This window comes from Tilletiopsis washingtonensis, assembly GCF_003144115.1.
Source record: "Tilletiopsis washingtonensis strain MCA 4186 unplaced genomic scaffold FA09scaffold_3, whole genome shotgun sequence".
NCBI lineage: Eukaryota > Fungi > Basidiomycota > Exobasidiomycetes > Entylomatales > Tilletiopsis > Tilletiopsis washingtonensis.
This window is the reverse complement of record NW_020312000.1, coordinates 58,839-75,372: the sequence shown is the minus strand read 5'-3', so window position 1 is coordinate 75,372 and position 16,534 is coordinate 58,839. Positions and strand designations below refer to the sequence as shown.

The 16,534-nt window shown below is 68.1% G+C and overlaps 7 protein-coding genes across 7 annotated transcripts; 3 read left to right on the top strand and 4 right to left on the bottom strand.

Moving 5' to 3' along the window:
* Nucleotides 1-1,779: 1,779 nt before the first annotated feature.
* Nucleotides 1,780-2,907, bottom strand: FA09DRAFT_358404 (hypothetical protein). Its single transcript, XM_025744955.1, has 2 exons — nt 2,560-2,907; nt 1,780-2,503 (listed from the first exon to the last, which is right to left on the bottom strand). The coding sequence occupies exons 1-2, from the start codon at nt 2,770-2,772 to the stop codon at nt 1,871-1,873; spliced, it is 846 nt and encodes a 281-aa protein (XP_025600582.1). The 5' UTR covers nt 2,773-2,907; the 3' UTR covers nt 1,780-1,870.
* Nucleotides 2,908-3,023: 116 nt separating this feature from the next.
* Nucleotides 3,024-6,201, top strand: FA09DRAFT_314924 (hypothetical protein; the record flags this gene model as incomplete). Its single annotated transcript, XM_025740790.1, has 9 exons — nt 3,024-3,323; nt 3,382-4,241; nt 4,297-4,594; nt 4,655-4,782; nt 4,838-5,141; nt 5,197-5,305; nt 5,362-5,705; nt 5,764-5,948; nt 6,012-6,201. The coding sequence occupies exons 1-9, from the start codon at nt 3,075-3,077 to the stop codon at nt 6,199-6,201; spliced, it is 2,667 nt and encodes an 888-aa protein (XP_025600581.1). The 5' UTR covers nt 3,024-3,074.
* A 168-nt stretch (nt 6,202-6,369) lies between these two features.
* On the bottom strand, nt 6,370-7,436 carry FA09DRAFT_336449 (modification methylase HemK; the record flags this gene model as incomplete). Its single annotated transcript, XM_025743886.1, has 2 exons — nt 6,370-6,964; nt 7,024-7,436. The coding sequence occupies 2 exons, from the start codon at nt 7,434-7,436 to the stop codon at nt 6,370-6,372; spliced, it is 1,008 nt and encodes a 335-aa protein (XP_025600580.1).
* A 382-nt stretch (nt 7,437-7,818) lies between these two features.
* FA09DRAFT_293914 (putative 2-oxoisovalerate dehydrogenase alpha subunit mitochondrial precursor) lies at nt 7,819-9,459 on the top strand (the record flags this gene model as incomplete). The annotated part of the gene is made up of 6 exons (XM_025740064.1): nt 7,819-8,067; nt 8,123-8,365; nt 8,420-8,676; nt 8,733-8,868; nt 8,935-9,279; nt 9,340-9,459. The coding sequence occupies 6 exons, from the start codon at nt 7,819-7,821 to the stop codon at nt 9,457-9,459; spliced, it is 1,350 nt and encodes a 449-aa protein (XP_025600579.1).
* Nucleotides 9,460-9,643: 184 nt separating this feature from the next.
* On the bottom strand, nt 9,644-10,825 carry FA09DRAFT_336447 (cytochrome c oxidase subunit VIb; the record flags this gene model as incomplete). Its single annotated transcript, XM_025743885.1, has 7 exons — nt 9,644-9,703; nt 10,273-10,280; nt 10,337-10,428; nt 10,488-10,496; nt 10,558-10,574; nt 10,639-10,670; nt 10,792-10,825. The coding sequence occupies 7 exons, from the start codon at nt 10,823-10,825 to the stop codon at nt 9,644-9,646; spliced, it is 252 nt and encodes an 83-aa protein (XP_025600578.1).
* A 427-nt stretch (nt 10,826-11,252) lies between these two features.
* FA09DRAFT_342352 (phosphoribosyl pyrophosphokinase) lies at nt 11,253-13,087 on the top strand (the record flags this gene model as incomplete). The annotated part of the gene is made up of 5 exons (XM_025744543.1): nt 11,253-11,329; nt 11,627-11,963; nt 12,116-12,163; nt 12,301-12,732; nt 12,788-13,087. The coding sequence occupies 5 exons, from the start codon at nt 11,253-11,255 to the stop codon at nt 13,085-13,087; spliced, it is 1,194 nt and encodes a 397-aa protein (XP_025600577.1).
* Nucleotides 13,088-13,117: 30 nt separating this feature from the next.
* FA09DRAFT_358398 (hypothetical protein) lies at nt 13,118-16,448 on the bottom strand. The gene is made up of 8 exons (XM_025744954.1): nt 15,503-16,448; nt 15,305-15,403; nt 15,042-15,239; nt 14,027-14,987; nt 13,839-13,971; nt 13,642-13,782; nt 13,404-13,568; nt 13,118-13,344 (listed from the first exon to the last, which is right to left on the bottom strand). Exons 1-8 carry the CDS (start codon nt 16,371-16,373, stop codon nt 13,306-13,308), a joined length of 2,607 nt encoding a protein of 868 aa, XP_025600576.1. The 5' UTR covers nt 16,374-16,448; the 3' UTR covers nt 13,118-13,305.
* Nucleotides 16,449-16,534: the final 86 nt, after the last annotated feature.

Genomic DNA, 16,534 nt, shown 5'->3' with positions numbered 1-16,534 from the left:
GTCGAAGTCTATCGCGATTTCAGCCGGCGGCGGCGCGCGAGAGGCCCGAGGCACGCTCTGTGTTGGTGTCTGCAGCGCCACACGGGAGGAGCCCCTGACGCTCCCGCATCTAGACGCCGGCGAGCCGATGCGGCCAAGACGACGCCGCGCCAGCGCCAGCTTCCTCTCGAGCGCCCCTGGTGCTGCCTGCGTCTTCTGCTGTTGTCCGAGGCGAGCTGCGGTGCGCAGCGCCTGGCACTCACCGGTGCTGTGTGCAATGCGGGCTGCTTCCAAGGCTTTCGCCGAGGCACGTCCGGCGGCGTGCTGCTGCGGCTGCTCGTGCAAGGCGAGGCAAGGGCGACAGCCTGGTGCGACTCGGAGGCGCGGCGAGGTGAGGAGCTGTGGATGGAGCAGCAGGTGGGGTGTGGTGAAAGGAGACGCAGAGCGGGCCGCTGCACCTGCACATGCTATGTGTGTGTCGATCGGCCGCCCCGAGACGCGCGCGCGGCGACACACGCGCGGCGCAGGCGCAGCGCCAGCCCCCCATCAGCCCCAGCAACGGCCTCGCCGCGCCGCGCCGTGCTTTCGCGCCCCGACACGGCGCGGCGACAGCGGCCGCGCAGCGAAGGATGCGCCTGCAGCGTCTGAACGCTGCCATGCAACACGAGCCGCACGCACGCAGCAGCCCGGGTGCACCCCAGACGCAGACGCAGCACCCTCCCGCTCGCTGCTTTCCTTCATCATCACGATGCGTGCGGTCGCCGCGAGCGAGCCTCAGACGACGTGCGGCCTTCTCTGCACGCGCGAGCGCACCCCATGGCGCAGATGGGAATCTCCTCATCAGCATCGCGAGGCCCTCCAGACGAGATGAGCTGCGGCTCGCGGTCACCGCCGTGTGCCAGAGATGCAGCACGTGGATCCCGCTCAGCATCAGCAGGCGGCGCCTGCGAGACGAAGCGGCGGCGCAGCTGATCCCGACCGGCGGCCGGGACGCGCGGGTCTGCCAAGCACGCCGCAGCACCGTCAGAGAGAGCAGCGTTTGCCGGGCCACTTGCCCCGTCGAGGGCGCCAATTCGATTGCACGAAGACGCCTGCCTCGTCGGGGTGCTCCAGCGTGCCTCTGTTGCTCGAGGCGGTGGCCAAGCTGCCCGCCGGGCGTGCTTCGTTGCCAGCGTCCGTCGCGCCGGCGGGAAGGCGGTGCGCGCCGGCGGGCAGGCGCCAAGCACCGCGGCCGCCTCGAGGATCGCGGCCCTCGGCCGGCGATGCAGCAGCGCAGATGCAGATCTGCCGTCTGCATCTGGCGGCGCAGACATGCTTCACACGCAGGTACAGCCGCCAGCGTGCAGCGGTGCTGGTGCTTCCGGTGGCAGATGAAGCCGCTCGGTACCGCACCGCCCTCGCCGTCTCGCTGCGTGCTCTAGGCTGCGCTGCGAAGCGGTTGCGCCGCGCCGACAAAGGGACGATCTCGGCTGCTGCGTGCTGCGCCTCGCGGCGCGCGGAGCACGCCCGGCGCGGTGACGCAGCGCGTCGGAGGGGCTCGCGGCGTGCCGGCGCCCGCGCCTCGCTCCCACGGGCCGCGCCTTGGCAGCGCCGCCGCCCGCTCCCGCTCACGGCACCCGGGAGCACACCGGCAAGGGCCGGCGCACGGCTCGCTCCAGCGGGCCCATCGACGCGACCATCACACCCAGGGGTGGCGAAGGCGTCGGGGCCATGCTCGCAGCTGCTCATCAGCGCTCCCAACTTGTGCGTTCGGGCCTCTTGAGGGCCGCTAGACCCCGGGAGGATACGCTCGGCTGAGGTCGTGTGATCGCCCTGACCCTGGCTCTGGCGGCCCGAGCGCGAGCCAGATCGTTCTGTGGTCTGGCGCTGCGCCCACTTCGCCTTCACGTCTTCATCGAGATGCATTCTTCGGCCGGCTTTCGGCCACCCAGCGCAGCCCGATGGGCCCCTTGGCAAAGCTGACGTCGTCGAGCGTCTGCAGCGTCTTGGAGCCCTGCACGAGCTCGACGCGCCCAGCCGGCGCCGAGTCGAACGGCGCGGCGGCCGTGTGGGCACACAGCTCCGGCGCAAGAATGACGAGCCGGCGGGCGGCTCGGCGCACACGCTCACGCAGCCCGGGCGCCGAATGCAGCGCCGTGTAGAGGGGATGGCCGTTAGGCTGATCCTTCTCGCCGCCGTCTCCCTCGGAAGCTTGGGTCTCGGCGGGCCAGTGCGGACGGCCTTCCTCCAACAGGCGTCGCTCCACGTCCTCACACGTGGGCGCGACCTTGACGCCGTTGCCGTCGTGCGCCACCGCGAGGACGGCGAGCTCGGTCCAGCACTCGACGTCGGTGCTGCACGTCTCCGCCTCTTCGTTCCTCTCCGAGCTGCGCGCCAGTGCAGTTGCCAGCGGCGGCTCCTCGGGTCCGCATGACCAGCGTGTGCGTCGGCCGGGACGCTGAGACCGGCAGCCGTCGGAGCAGAGCTTGATCTCGCTCCAGTTCTTCGCCCACTTGGCTCGCGGCGTGATCACGCGGCCGCACGTCTGGCAGAGCGGCGGGTCAGTGGTGGAAGAGTGGAGGTGCACACTCTCCGTCTCACATGGCACGGCTTGGGAGAGAGGGATGCTACCGATGGCCCTTCTGCCGTAGCGGATGAGGATGAAGCGCGGGGCATGCCTGCACACAGAGATACTTGAGGTGCTCGCGGTGATTTGACCCAGGAAGCTCGGGCTGAGCGAGGGCGCTGAAGGGCAAAAAGTGGAGGACGGGAGACGCAGGTGAAGAAGTGCTGACGAACCAAGCACGCGCGCATCACCCGGGCCTCGGTCTTGTGGCGCTTCGAGAGTGGCAAATCCAATGCAGAGGAGCTATTGCAGGATTTTTGCAGCAATACGAAGAGCGAGCCGTCGACGCCGGGCCGAGTTGGTGAGAGTGAGGTGAGAGGACAAGGCCGGGCGGCGCGCGTAAGCACAGCCGGAGGCGGAGCGGCGCAGCTGCTGCACGGACCCGCGCCGTGCCCGAGACCCGAGACGCCGCGCCTCGCACCGCTGCTCACCTCCACGACACCTCCGGTCCCACCCTTCTCAGCCCTGCCGCACGGGCGTGCCCGCGCACATGCCGCTCTCACACCCCACGCTCGAGTGGACGTCGCTGCAGGATGTCTTCTACCGCCGGCAGGACGTGTACGAGCTGCCGTGGGCGCTCGACAACCTCGGCGAGCACCTCGTCGCCGTCGCGCCGAACAGCGGCCTCGTCGCCCTCGTGCGCGACCCCGCACGCCTCGTGGCGCTCGGCCGCGCCGCGCTGCTCAAGCCCAAGATCCAGATCTTCACCGCCGCCGGCGTGCTGCTCGATGCCGTGCCGGTGAGTGTCTGTGCCGATCATGGACGCCTCTGCAACACGCTGAGAGACGATGCCGCAGTGGGACGCCTCGAACCGCATCGTTGCGCTCGGCTTCACCGCACAGGAGCGCCTCGCCGTGGTGATGGAGGAAGGTGTAGTGCGCCTCTACACATTCCTATCGCCGTGCCCGGCGTCGGCGCCGCAAGGCAGCAGCGACAAGGACGCGCCAACGCCCGTCGAGGCCGGCCCGACGAGCTACTACGTGCAGTACACACTGGGCAGCGAGGCGGCGGACACGGGCGTGCTTGACGCGCGCATCTGGAGCGAAGGCCTCGTGGCGCTCACCGGCGGCAACCGCTTTGTCGAGTGGTCCTTCCCCAGCCGCGAGGTCGAAGAGAGCAGCTGGTCGAGCCCGCCCGTCGTGTCTGCTCCGACTCTGCTGCCTCCTGCGGTGATCTCGGGGCCGGGACCAAGCATGCGGCCGGCGAACGGGAGTGCAGCACCTACAAGCGAGACACATCCCGTCGGCCCGCCTAGCACATGGGCGGTCCGGCCGCCGCACATGTCTGCCTCTGGGCTGCTCGAGATTCTCGTCTCGCCCGCAAGCGACGGCGGCGGCACGCTGCTTTCGATCGACTCGCTCAGCGGCTGCACCGACCTGCGCCTGACGCGCGGGCCCTTCCACGCCGTGCGGCCGAGCCCCAACGGCAAGCTGCTGGCACTGTTGACCTACGACGCCAAGCTCTGGGTCGTGAGCGCGGACCTGCAGCGCAGTCTGTCCGAATTCGATGTGGCAGACGCGGACGCATTCGAGGAGAACCGCGGGCGCGGCCTTGGTGGGACTGGCGTCGAGGCCGTCGAGTGGTGCGGCGACAATTCGGTCGTGCTGAGCTCCGAGTCCGAGGTGCTGATGTTTGGGCCGTTCGGTGACGTGCTTCGGTGAGTGGCGATCGACGCCGGGCGAGGCCTCTGTTGCTCATCCCAAGTGCTGCAGCTTCCCGTACGCCGGCTCCGTGGTGCTGGCGCCCGAGCTAGATGGCGTGCGGATACTGAGCGCCGACCGGCACGAGTTCCTGCAGAAGGTGCCCGACGCCTCGAGCGCCGTCTTCCGGCCTGGCAGCACCGACCCCGCGGCGCTGCTGTTCGATGCCTCGGAGTGCTTCGCGCAACGCAGTGCCAAGGCAGACGAGGGCATTCGCGCGATCAAAGCCCAGCTCGCGAGCGCCGTAGACACCTGTATCGAGGCTGCAGGTCACGAGTGGGACCCCGCCTGGCAGCGCAAGCTGCTGAAGGTGAGTTCTGCCGGTGCTGCCAACTGCGGCGCGTGGCGCTGATGCCGTCTTCACGCTTAGGCTGCTTCGTTTGGCAAGGCCTTCATCGACTCGTACGACCCGACGATGTTCGTCAACATGGCCCGCAGCCTGCGCGTGCTGAATGCGGCGCGGCAGGCCGAGATCGGCGTGCCGATCACCTTCGAGGAGTGAGTAAGATGAAGACACAACTTGACGGCACTCGCGCTGACCCGTCCACTCCAGGTACGAGCGCATCGGTGCCGCAGAGCTCATCGCCCGCCTCACAGCGCGCAACCATCACCTCTTGTGCCTGCGCATGTCCGAGCACCTCAATCTCCGGCCTGACGCGATCCTCAAGCACTGGGCGCGCGCCAAGATCGCTCGCTCACGGCCGCCGCCGGGCAACACCTCGGCGCAGGTCAGCGCGCAGACGGACGACGACATCTGCCGGGCCATTGTGGCCAAGTTTGAGAGCCAGCCGGCCGTCAGCTACGCGGAGATCGCACGCACGGCGTGGAATCAGGGACGCACGCGCCTTGCGACCAAGGTGAGCAGCCGTAACTGCCGACACATGATCTCCATCACTCACAGAGGCACCGCAGCTGCTGGACTACGAGCCGCGTGCGGTCGACCAAGTGCCACTGCTTCTCAACATGCACGAAGACAAGCTTGCGCTCGTCAAGGCGATTGAGAGTGGAGACACTGACCTCGGTGAGCGTGGCCGCAGTCGACTGCCCGTGCACACAGGCTCATCACGACTGCATCAGTGTACCACGTTCTTCTGCGCCTCAAGTCGCAGCTGTCGCGCGGCGAGTTCTTCCGCATCGTCCAGGCGCCGGCCATCGAGGCGACGGCAGCGTCCGTGCGCGAAGGGGCGGCACGACCGGGCAGCCACATCTACCTCGCCGCAAACCTGCTGGAGGTGTATGCACGCGCGGAGGACCGCGAGCTGCTGCGCGACTTCTACTACCAGGACGACCGGCGCACGGAGAGCGCCGTGCTGAGTCTGGAGGAGGCATCACGAGAAGTCGAGCTCACAGATCGCATTGCCAAGATCAAGCAAGCGCAGCGCCTCTTCTCGGAGGACACTGACCGGAGTCTCGAGGCTAAGGTACGTCTAGCGCTAGCCGCGTTTCGCTTGATGGCGCTGAGACCTTCCTGCGTTGCAGATGACCGAGGAGCAGGTGCGCCTGCTGGGTTTCCAGGCCGCTCTTGAGAAGGAGGAGGGCGGGCGGCCTGGCATGGTCGGCCTGAGCCTCAACGAGACGATCCGCCAGTGCTTCATCAGGGGCAACGTCAAGAAGGCCGAAAAGCTGCGCGGCGACTGGAAGGTGCCCGACAAGCGCTACTGGAGGTGCGCAGGCGTCCGCAGCCACATGCATGCTTTGCCTGCACTGACACGCGCTTGCGCCCACAGCATCCGGATATCAGCGCTGATCGCTACGCGAGACTGGGAGGGCCTGTGGACGTTTGCCGGGTCCAAGAAGAGCCCGGTCGGCTACACGGACTTTGTGTCGCGCCTCGTCGCTGCGGGACAGACGAAGGAGGCGCTGCGCTACGTACAGAAGTGCGCGAGCGACAAGGCCGACCGTGCGCGGCTAAGGTGAGCACGTCTGCGCTGCGAGACGAGCTGCGGTCGCTGACGCCCTATGATCCGTGCCGCAGCGCCTTGATACACAGGCTGCCGGCAGCGCAGTCGCAGCCCTTGGCCGAGAAGCTCGAGGAGGTGGTTGGATGATGGAGTTGCTGTCTGAGGCCACTGCAATTGAGACATGTCACCCAGGCGTCGACCGGCCCGATTCGTCGGAGCGCAGCCAGCTGGCGACCACGCGGTCCACGCCGAAGCCGTCGCGCCAGATCTCCACTCGCTCGCTGAAGGGCTCGACGAGCAGCTGCACCGCCGGTGCTTGGCCCTTGCCCACCTCCAGCACGATGCTGGGACATTGGCGCGGCGCGTGCGGGCGACGCAGCAGCCTGCCCTCGGCCAGAAGCGCGGCGATGCGCCTGTAGAAGATCAGTCCGTCTGGCGCATCGGCGTCAGCGCCAGCGCCCGCGGGAAGCTCGCCGATGAGGGCCAGCCGATCCTCGAACAGGCGCACGCTGGCGTCGAGCGATGCGTGATCGCGCGCGGGAATGTATGGCGGGTTGCACACGAGCAGGTCGAATGGCCCGTTGCGCACGAGCCCTGCCATGTCTCCGTCGTCGAAGATGTCCGCCCGCACGACAGAGGGCTGAGCGAAGCTCGGCAGCGTATGCATGTTCTCCGCTGCGAGTGCCAGAGCCGACGGCGAGACGTCGGCTGCCACCACGCGAGTCGCGGCTGCGCCCGGCGCTTTGCTCAACGTATGGGCCAAGAGCATAGCCAAGCAGCTGGAAGTAGATGGAGGTCAGCAGCATGCTTCACCAGGCGGCCAGGCGGTCTTGCTCACCCGCTGCCGGTGCAGAGGTCGAGCACCCGGATGCCCCTCTCGCGCTCTGGCAGTGTCGCAAGCCAGCTGCGGGCGAGGTCCGCCACGCGCAGGCCCCACTCTTCCGTCTCGGGCCGAGGGATGAGTGTGGGCGCGCGACACTTGAGCAGCAGGCCGGCGAAGGGCTGCGTGCCCAGCACGTACGCCAGTGGCTCGCCCTGAGCAAGGCGCGCGACGTCGGCGATCAGGCGCCGGCGTGCGGCGCGGCCGTCGAGCGGCCCGTAGTCGCCGTCCTGCAGGAGCCAGCGAACATGCTGCGACGCCTCGCCAGGCTCCTGCGTGCGCGCCAGGCGGGCGGTGAGGCGCTGTCGCAGCAGCTGCGGCGAGCGCAAGAAGGCACAGCCCCGGCCGACTGACGACGTCAGAGCGGCCATGGGAAGGCCAGCGGTAGGAGACACGGCGGCTTGTGCGCGGCCCGAGTGACACGCTCCCCCCTGCGACACGCGACTGGCTGCCGGTGCGATCCACGCCGTGTCCAGGCTGCGCCAGCGCGATCTTGAGGAGGCCCCTTGAGCGGTGTGGTGGAAAAGGAGGAAGCGGCGGGCGCCGCGGCGCACGTGAGCGGCGCTCGCGGCGGACTGCCGGCCGCGGCCTCGCGGCCGCACGGCACGGCACAGCGGCGCAGAGGAGCCGGGCCGCTTCCCCGCACCGCACGCACCGCTGCACCGCGGCCAGCGCTGGCCTTGGCTTCCCCCACGCGCGCGCGCCAAGGACGTGCGCCTCGCAGGGCTGCACCACCACCACCATCCACACGCCATGCTCCGCACACTCGCCCGTCTGCCACGCACGGGACCGCAGCCGCTGCTGCGCCGCGGCATCAGCCGCAGCGCCGCCCGCGCCGCCGCTCGCCCGAGCAAGACGCACCTGCCCGGCCACCCCGAGTCGCCGTACGTCGCGCGCCTCGACGCCGCCTTCCTCGACGGCCGGCCGGCGGGCATCCCCACGTATCGCCTCACCGACGGCCATGGCACGCTGCTCGAGGGGGTTGATGAGGCGTCGCTCAACGTAAGTCGTGCGCCGGCGGCCGCGTGTGCTGCTGAGCTCACCTTGTGCGCCGCAGCTCGGGCAGGAGGAGGCCGTGGCCATGTACCGCACCATGCAGCTGCTGCCCGCCCTCGACCTCATCCTCTACGCCTCGCAGCGGCAGGGCCGCGTCAGCTTCTGGATGACGAGCTCGGGCGAGGAGGCGGCCATCGTCGGCTCGGCCGCCGGCCTGCGTGCCACGGACGAGGTCTTTGCGCAGTACCGCGAGCTCGGCGTGCTGCTCTGGCGCGGCTATGGGCTGGACGAAGTCATGAACCAGGTGCGTGCGGCGGGCATGTGTCCGTGGTAGTGGCTCATGTGTGCGCGCTTGCAGGTGTTCGGTACCGCCGTCGACCACGGCAAGGCGCGCCAGATGCCCGTGCACTTCGGCTCCACGAAGCACCACTTCCACACCATCTCCTCGCCCCTGGCCACGCAGATCCCGCAGGCCGCCGGCGCTGCTTACGCGCTCAAGCGCAGTCCGGGCCGCGAGGAGGATGTGGCGGTGTGCTACTTTGGCGAGGGCGCGGCGTCCGAAGGCGACGCACACGCAGGCATGAACATTGCTGCCACGCTCAGATGTCCGGTGCTGTGAGTCTGCTGTGATGAGCAGCCACGGGCGAGCGGCTTAGATGTGCATCGCGCAGCTTCATCGTGCGCAACAACGGCTTCGCCATCTCTACGCCCTCTGCAGAGCAGTACTGCGGCGACGGCATCGCGTCGCGAGGGCCTGGCTACGGCATCCCGACGATCCGCGTCGATGGCAACGATGCGCTTGCGGTTGTGCGTCTTGTCACTGCTGCTGCTGCTGCTGCTGCTGGCGCTAGCTGACCGCCCGCAACCTCACAGCGCTCTGCCGTGCAGACGGCGCGCGCCCGTGCCATCGCAGAGCACCGGCCAATGCTCATCGAGTGCATGACGTACCGCGTGGGGCACCACTCGACGTCGGACGACTCGTCGGCGTACCGCTCCGCCTCGGACGTGGACCGGCGGCGCTCGGCCGACAACCCGCTGCACCGCATGGCCGAGTACCTCAAGGCGCGCGGCTGGTGGAACGACAAGCAGGAGGAGGAGATCAAGAAGAGCTACCGCCGCGACATCGTCGCCGCCATGTCAAAGGCCGAGAAGCTCAAGCGCCCGAGCCTCAGCAGCATGTTCGACGACACGTACGTCGACATGCCGGAGAATCTCAAGGTGAGTAGCCGCGCCGAGGCGCGCCCTGTCGCCGCACATTGCTCACGCAGCAGCTGTCAGGACCAACGGGCCGAGCTGGCGCGTCTCGTCGAGCTGTACGGCGAGACGGACGAGTGGAAGAAGGAGCTGCAGAAGCACGAGTTCGAGGGCAAGGACCTGGCAGAGCACCGTCGGCGGTGATGCCGGCCGCTTCGCAATGCAGACACAGTCACAGGCTCGCGTGCGCGTGCGCGTCTGCCCTGTCCTTCGCTCGTCACCCGAGACAGGCCGCCGCGTCAGAGCAGTGTTGGCATTGCACAGTTGTGAAGGCTCGCGCGCTTGTGTTCTCTCCACCTCGGGTCCGCAGGCAACGGCCTACGCCCGCTCAGGGGTCAAGCGAGTGCGGGAACCGGCCCTCGTCGCGCTGCTCGTCCCACTTGGCGATCTGCAGAGCGCCAAGATGCGTCAGTCTGTGCGGTCTGAAAATGCGCCAGGCCGCAGTCCAGCTTGTCTCTCTCCCTCCGAGCCTGCCCCTCATGTCCAGGGAGCTCCATACTCGTCCGCAGACCCTCCGCAACGCACGCGCAACGCCAACGCCTGGGCCACTCGAGCACTCGCTACGAGTTGGACGAGTGCACAGCGCTGCTCTAGGCCACGCCCTCACGAGCCTGAACGCTGCGCTGCAGGTCGCGGGTCCTAACTTCCAGCTGCGAGCAGATTCGCGACCGCTTCTTCCACGGAATGTGGCGCTGGAGCAGGTGCCGCCCAACTTCGCCTGCTTCGCCTTCCACGCCTTCACATCCACCCCACCCTTACTCGGCCTCCTGCCTGCGCCGATGCGAGCATCCTTCGACGCGTCTGACACGACTTCCGCTGAGCGGGTCGCAGACGGGCGGCGCTCGTCTGACTCGGGCCGTCGAGGCGTGGACCTTTCCCATGCTCCCTTCCGTTCGACGCGTGTCCAGAAACCGCCACAGCCCCGATATGGCGGCCTCAAATCTGATGTCAACTTACCCATTCGTCTGCAGAAGAGCGTCAGCATGAGCGCCGCTACACGCAAGCACGGCTGGCGACTCACTGGGGCAGAGCGAGTGGTAGGCGCGGAAGAACTGCTTGCACGGCGCAAAGTCCTCGCCCTTGGCGTTGACGCACTTGAAGTAGTCGACGTAGCTGTGTGCCAGATGGCGGTCAGCCGGGCAAGAAGCACGTCTTGACTGTGTGCGCCTCACTTCTGCCAGCTGCGGAGAGGACAAGGGTCAGCCGGTGCGCGTCAGGGTCTTCGTGGCAGCGTGCACGCACCAGTGCTTCGTTTGGTTCTAGCGGTGCGAGGTTCGGCCGTCAGCAGCAGCCACGCTGGCCCAGCGCAACAGAGGCACGCACCTGGTTGGGGAAGCGGGCGTCGAAGGACGCAGCTGCAGCGAGGGAACGTCAGCATGGCTCGGCGCCGTGCGTGGCCGGGCACGCCGCGGCAGCGGCACTGGTCGCCTGCTGCTGCCGCCGGGCGCGCTGCGATGGCACGCTGCGTGCACGTACTCTGCAGCGTGAAGGTGCGGCCCTCGTCGGACATGCTGGCGGTGCTCGGAGGGGAGGGGCGTGTGGGGATGTGGGAGGAGGAAGGCGGAGGCGCGCGAAGGAGCGCCGTGTGCAACGTGCCGCCGCCGCGCCGAGCTGCTGGCGCTGCTGACGACGGCCGGCGCACCGCGGCCAGCCCGCGAGCGGGATTGGCCGGCCCCGGCGGCACGGGCGCACGTGACGCGCGCCCAGCCCGCGCTGCCCTTTTCTAATCGCCCTTATCCGCCAAAAAAGATAATCCTCGGCCGCGCTGAGCGGGGATCCTCGACATTCGAGGCGCCGCCTTCTTCCCGCCGCTCCAGCAGCTCCTGCTCCCGCTCCTCCGGCCCCGTCACCGCTCCACACTCCTGGCACTCAGCGCCAGCTCGTCGCCCGCCGCTGCACCGCATCACCCGCGTGTCCAGCTCCGCGCCGCCGCGACCATGGCGTCTCTCTCGGGCGGCATCAAGGTCTTTGCCGGCACGTCGCACCCCGAGCTCGCGCAGCTCGTGGCCAAGCGGTGAGTCGCCATGGGCGAGGCGTCGGGCGGCGTGTCGTCCACAAAGCGCACTGAGCTGCGGGCGGTGCGCTGCCGTACGGCGCAAGGCACGTCAGCCGCAGTGCAAGCTCCAGCTCGGCCTGTGCTGCGAGAGGGCGCGCAGGCCTCTGCTGCAGAGCTGCGTCACAGCTACCCGCTGCACGCAAGCCTCTGTCGTGGAGCTGCGCTGCGAGCAGCGTAGGACGCAGAGGTGTCTGCCGCAGAGCTGTGCTGCAAGCTGGTCTACACCCTGCTGCTCAGCCTGACGCTCTGCTGCAGCCTTGGACAGCCGCTCGGCCGTGCGACGGTGACGCGCAACGATGCGGGCGAGTCGATTGTGCGCATTGCCGAGTCGGTGCGCGAGCACGACGTCTACATCATCAACACGTCGTGCGTGTCGCCGACGCCATCGGGCTCGGCGGCGTCGCCCAACACGTCGCTCATGGAGCTGCTCATCATGATCCACGCCTGCAAGACGGCGAGCGCCAAGCGCATCACCGCCGTCATCCCGCACTTCTTCTACGCGCGCCAGGACAAGAAGGACAAGAGCCGCGCGCCCATCACCGCCAAGCTTATTGCCAACATGATCGAGAACGCCGGCTGCGACCACGTCATTGTGAGCAGGCAGTGCGGCATGAGGGGTGCAGAGAGAGGCTGCCCTGGCGGCGAGAGCGGGAAGCAGAGCTAGCGAGGCGCTTCAGAGCAGCGAAGAGCGCATAGCCACGAGCGACCTGGTGCAGCCAACACTGATGCCCGTGCTCGGCGTAGACGATGGACCTGCACGCGTCGCAGATCCAGGGCTTCTTCAATGTGCCCGTCGACAAGTGAGTGGGGCCGCATAGCTCTCTGTCTGCGCCTCCTGACCGCTGGTCTTCTCGTGCCTTTTCACGTCGGTCCCAGCGTAAGTTGCTGATGTGCAATCCATGTCTTCGCGGTGCTCACAATCTTCGCAGCTCTACGCGGAGCCGACCGCACTGCAGTGGATCCGCGAGTACGTGGACTGCACGAAGGTCGTCATTGTGTCTCCGGACGCAGGAGGAGCGAAGCGCGCCACGTCGCTGGCCGACCGGCTGGAGGTCGACTTTGCGCTCTTCCACAAGGAGCGCAAGAAGGCCAACGAGGTCTCGCGCATGGTGCTGGTCGGCGACGTGCAGGGCAAGGTTGCCATCCTCGTCGACGACATGGCCGACACGTGCGGCACGCTGGACCTTGCCGCCCAGCGCCTGGCAGAGAGCGGCGCCGAGCGCGTCCTGGCCATTGTCACGCACGGCCTCTTCAGCACGCCGGCAACGACCAGGCTGAATGCCTCGCGGTTGGAGAAGATCGTCGTGACGAACACGCTGCCGCAGGCCGCGAATCGCGCGCTGTGCCCGAAGATTGAGGAGGTGAGCAGCACCATGCGCGCCGCAGACCTGACCGCCTTGCTCACGCCTCGCCCAGATGGACATTTCTGGGATGCTTTCCGAAGCGATCCGCCGGTCGCACTTTGGCGAGTCGATCTCGTCGCTCTTTGACCACGGCTTCGACACCACGCAGCCCTACCGCTCGCTCGCACAACGGCAGGGCGGCGCCGGCGCCAGCAGCAGCGGGCCCGGCCCGACGAGCTCGTACACCAAGCCCGACCCGCCGTCGCCGGCCAACTTCTTCGCGCCGCTGCCGGTGCCGTCAACAGAAGGCGGCCTGCCGCAGAAGAGCCCCTCGCGGGAAAAGGGCCCGAGCCCGCTGGCGAACCAGGTGTAGGAGGCCGAGTGCACGCAGGAGCGGAAGCAAATGTGATGGATGAGCGTGCGGTGACGGTGAGATTACATGAGAGGAGGCAGCGGGCTAGGCGACGGCGTGCAGGCGGAAAGCAGGCGGAGGGAGTCCAGAGGGAGTCGTGGAGACGATGTAGTGCGAGAGGGACAGAACCAGGAGGATGAGGATCCGTGCGCCGCAAGAGAAGAGCAGCTGCGGTGCGGCTACAGAATGGGCAGGAAGTTGGCCACGACGAGCGACGGCTGTGGGCACGGGTCGGTCAGCCACGCCAGCCGACGGCACTGCGACGCCAAGAACTCACGAGGTCGAAGACATCGCGCTTGATGCTGAAGCACGCGGCGCACTTGACGAGATTGCCGCTGCCGCCCACGAGCGAGACGGGCATCATGATGCTCTGCGCAGACGCCTCGAAGGCGTGCAGCGCAAACGCCTCCCAGTACTCGAGCGTGCTCGCCTTATCCAGGAACTGCAGATAGGACGCGCAGCGCAATGCAGCGGTCAGTGGCCACTCGTCGACATTCGAGGCGGCGCCGGCTCACCTCGTAGATGTACTTGCCGAGCAAACTCTCGCGCGTGCGCTGCGTGAGCATGCAGAACTCCATGCCGACGACGGCGATCTCGCACGTGCGGCGCCAGACGACCGTCGGCGTGCCCGAGAATGAGATGAGCTTCTCGAGCTCCTGCAGGGGCGAGCGGTGTCAGCGCGGGCTGGAAGCAGGATGAGGGATGTACGCACCAGGACGGTGCGCAAGATGCATCGCTCAACGAAGACCTCGTCGTCCTCGGTCAGCGGCATCTGCAGTGCGATGAGACTGGGCCGGAAGATTGCGAGGGCGCGCACGATGCGGAGCACTTCCTGCTTCTCGAATCTGCGACAGGGCGTGTCAGGGCGCAGTCTGGCATCGCAGGCGCAGGAGCACTCACTTCGCCGTGACGTGCTTGAGCAGGAAATGGTAGCCCTCGGTGTAGGGGAAGGGCTTGCAGCGATCCGAGTACACGTGCTTGACCCGCTCCTTCCACACTGCATCTTGGTCCATCGTCTTGCGCACAGCGGCGACATCGTGCGGGCTCGACGGACTGCCTAGCATCGGCTCTGGTGCCAGCGTTGCAGCTGCGGAGCTGGGCACGCTGCCGGCGGGCGAGGGCACCTCCAACGCGCCGTAGCCGCCTTCGCTCGAGCCGCCTGCGCCGCTCGAGGTCGAAGCATGCCGGACCGCGCCTTCCATGGCGTGGATCGTGCGCACGCCGCCTCCTTCGCTGCCGTATCCCACAGTTGCGGGTCGTGAGACGGAGCTGCTGCTGCTGTACAAGTGCGGCGCATGAAGCTGCACGCTGCTCGAGTAAGGCTGTTGCGGCGGCGGCATTGCCTGGTGCTGCTGTTGCAGGTGCTGCTGTTGCTGCGGCGTCTGTTGGTGGCCCGTGGCGTGCTGCAGCGGCATGCTTTGCGGTTCCGCATAGCCGGCCTGCCACGCCGGCACCTCGCCCTCCCAACGCCAGCCTGGCAGGCTGTCGTTGCCCATCTGCAAGTGAGGCAAATTTGCGCTCGGTCCGCTGTTCGTGTTCGAGGTCGCATCCGTGTCTGGCGTTGCCCGCAGCAGGTGCGGATCGATGCTGTGCAGCATCGAGCTGAGGAAGCTGTACTCCAGACTTGTGGTCTCTGAGCCGAACTCGATCGGGCCCTGATAGACGTCTCCCGTACCGCCGCCGTACGGATCGGAGCCAAAAGCCGAGCCAGAGCCATTGACACCGTCGCCAATGCCAGGCGAATACGCGCTCATGCCGGCGAAGTAGTCAGGCGATTGCTCGCCGGCGCCGCTCGCCATTCCGGTTGCGGCGTCTGCAGTGCTTCCAAACATTCCCGCAGGCATGTGCGAAATGACGCTCTCTGCTGGCGGTGTGAGAGCGCGCTCCGTGGACTCGCTGCGCAGGCACCACTCACGCTGATCGAAAGCGCTCTCAGTTCCCCATTCCGAATGCATCTCCTCCTCCACCTCGTCCCCGCCGGCGACTCCATCGGGCATGATGTTGACTGTGCCCGATGTGTGGCTGTCTGAGCGCATTGGCCCATTCGGCGGCAGGACAGAGCGGCGCTCCGTCTTGACCTTCTTCCGCTCCTCCTTCTCTCGCTTCAGGGCCACTAGAGGGTCGCACCGAATGCATCAGCGCTCGGCTCGCGGACGGGCGCCCAACGCCAAGACTCACAGACCTCCTCCTCGTCGAGCAGGTACTTGGCCTTTTTGCGGGCGCCGTCTGTGCACGAGTCCTGCAGTCCCTTCTTCACGCAGCGCTGACAAGGGCGCGCTAGAAGGGAAAGGGACGTGAGCGGCTGCGATGGACCCGCATCTCGACGCAGCAGCAGATCATCTGCGTGCCATGAGCCCCGACAGGCGCGACACTCACCGTCGTCACATGTCAGGTGCGCCTTCTGGCACGCGCTGCACGCCCGATTCGCCTTTCTGCGTTTCTCGGCCTTCTCGGCCTTGGCGGTCGCCTTGTCTGCCAGGGCTTTTTCAGAGGCTGGCGAGGGCTTGGGTGCCTGTGCCGCCTTGACGGGCGCTGCAGTTGCGCCTGGCACAATCGCTGGCCGCGGCGCGCTCGGCAGCGCAGCGCCGGCCGGCCTATTCTTGAGCGCCGAGCCGCTTGCAACTGCGTTGTGGCCCGCAGCGCCAACGACCGCACCGAGCGGACGCGGTCGATCTGTGGCGGCCTCTCCGGCGGCCAGCTTCTTCGCGGGCGCTGCGCCTGCTGCAGCCGGTAGCCGCGCTGCGTTCGACGGACCGGCAGCTGCAGATGGCGAGGGCTTTGCTGCCGGCGCGACGGGCCGGGCCTGCGGCGCCGAGGAGGCGGCCGACGCCAGCGCCTGCAGCGTGGACGCTGCGGTGTGCGAGGGCGTGCGTACAAGGCCAGGCTTTGCGGCCGACGAGGCGGCGGCGGCCGGCAGCGGCGGGCGCGGCTCGCTGCCCAGCGGCCGTGAGGGCGCAGCGGGCGCCGCAATGGAGGTGGGCCGCGGCTTGACGACGGCTGGCCGCGCCGCAGCGCTCTGCAGGGCTGTGGCTGCTGCGGCGGGCGCCGGCGGCGGCTTGATGTCGGAACGTAGAGGTGCGGCTGCGGCAGGCGCCGGCGCAGAGGTCGAGGCGGCGGACGGCGTCATCGTGCCGGCCGGCGTGGCAGGTGGACGGGACACGGCGGCGCTGGAGGGGGTGGTGGAAGGAAGCGAAGCTGGCGGCGGCGGCCGCGAGGGCGGTGAGCGGCGAGGCGCATCCATCGCCATGGCGAGCGAGGATGCAGAGCAGGTGCAGCGGCGGCGCAAACGCCGGGCAGCGCAGCGGAGGAGGGAGGTGAGGCGGGCGGAGTACAGGCAGAAGGCGGCACCGCGTCGCAGATGCAGGCAAAACGCAGCGCCGCCCCACCGTCGTCCGCCGCGCGTGCAGA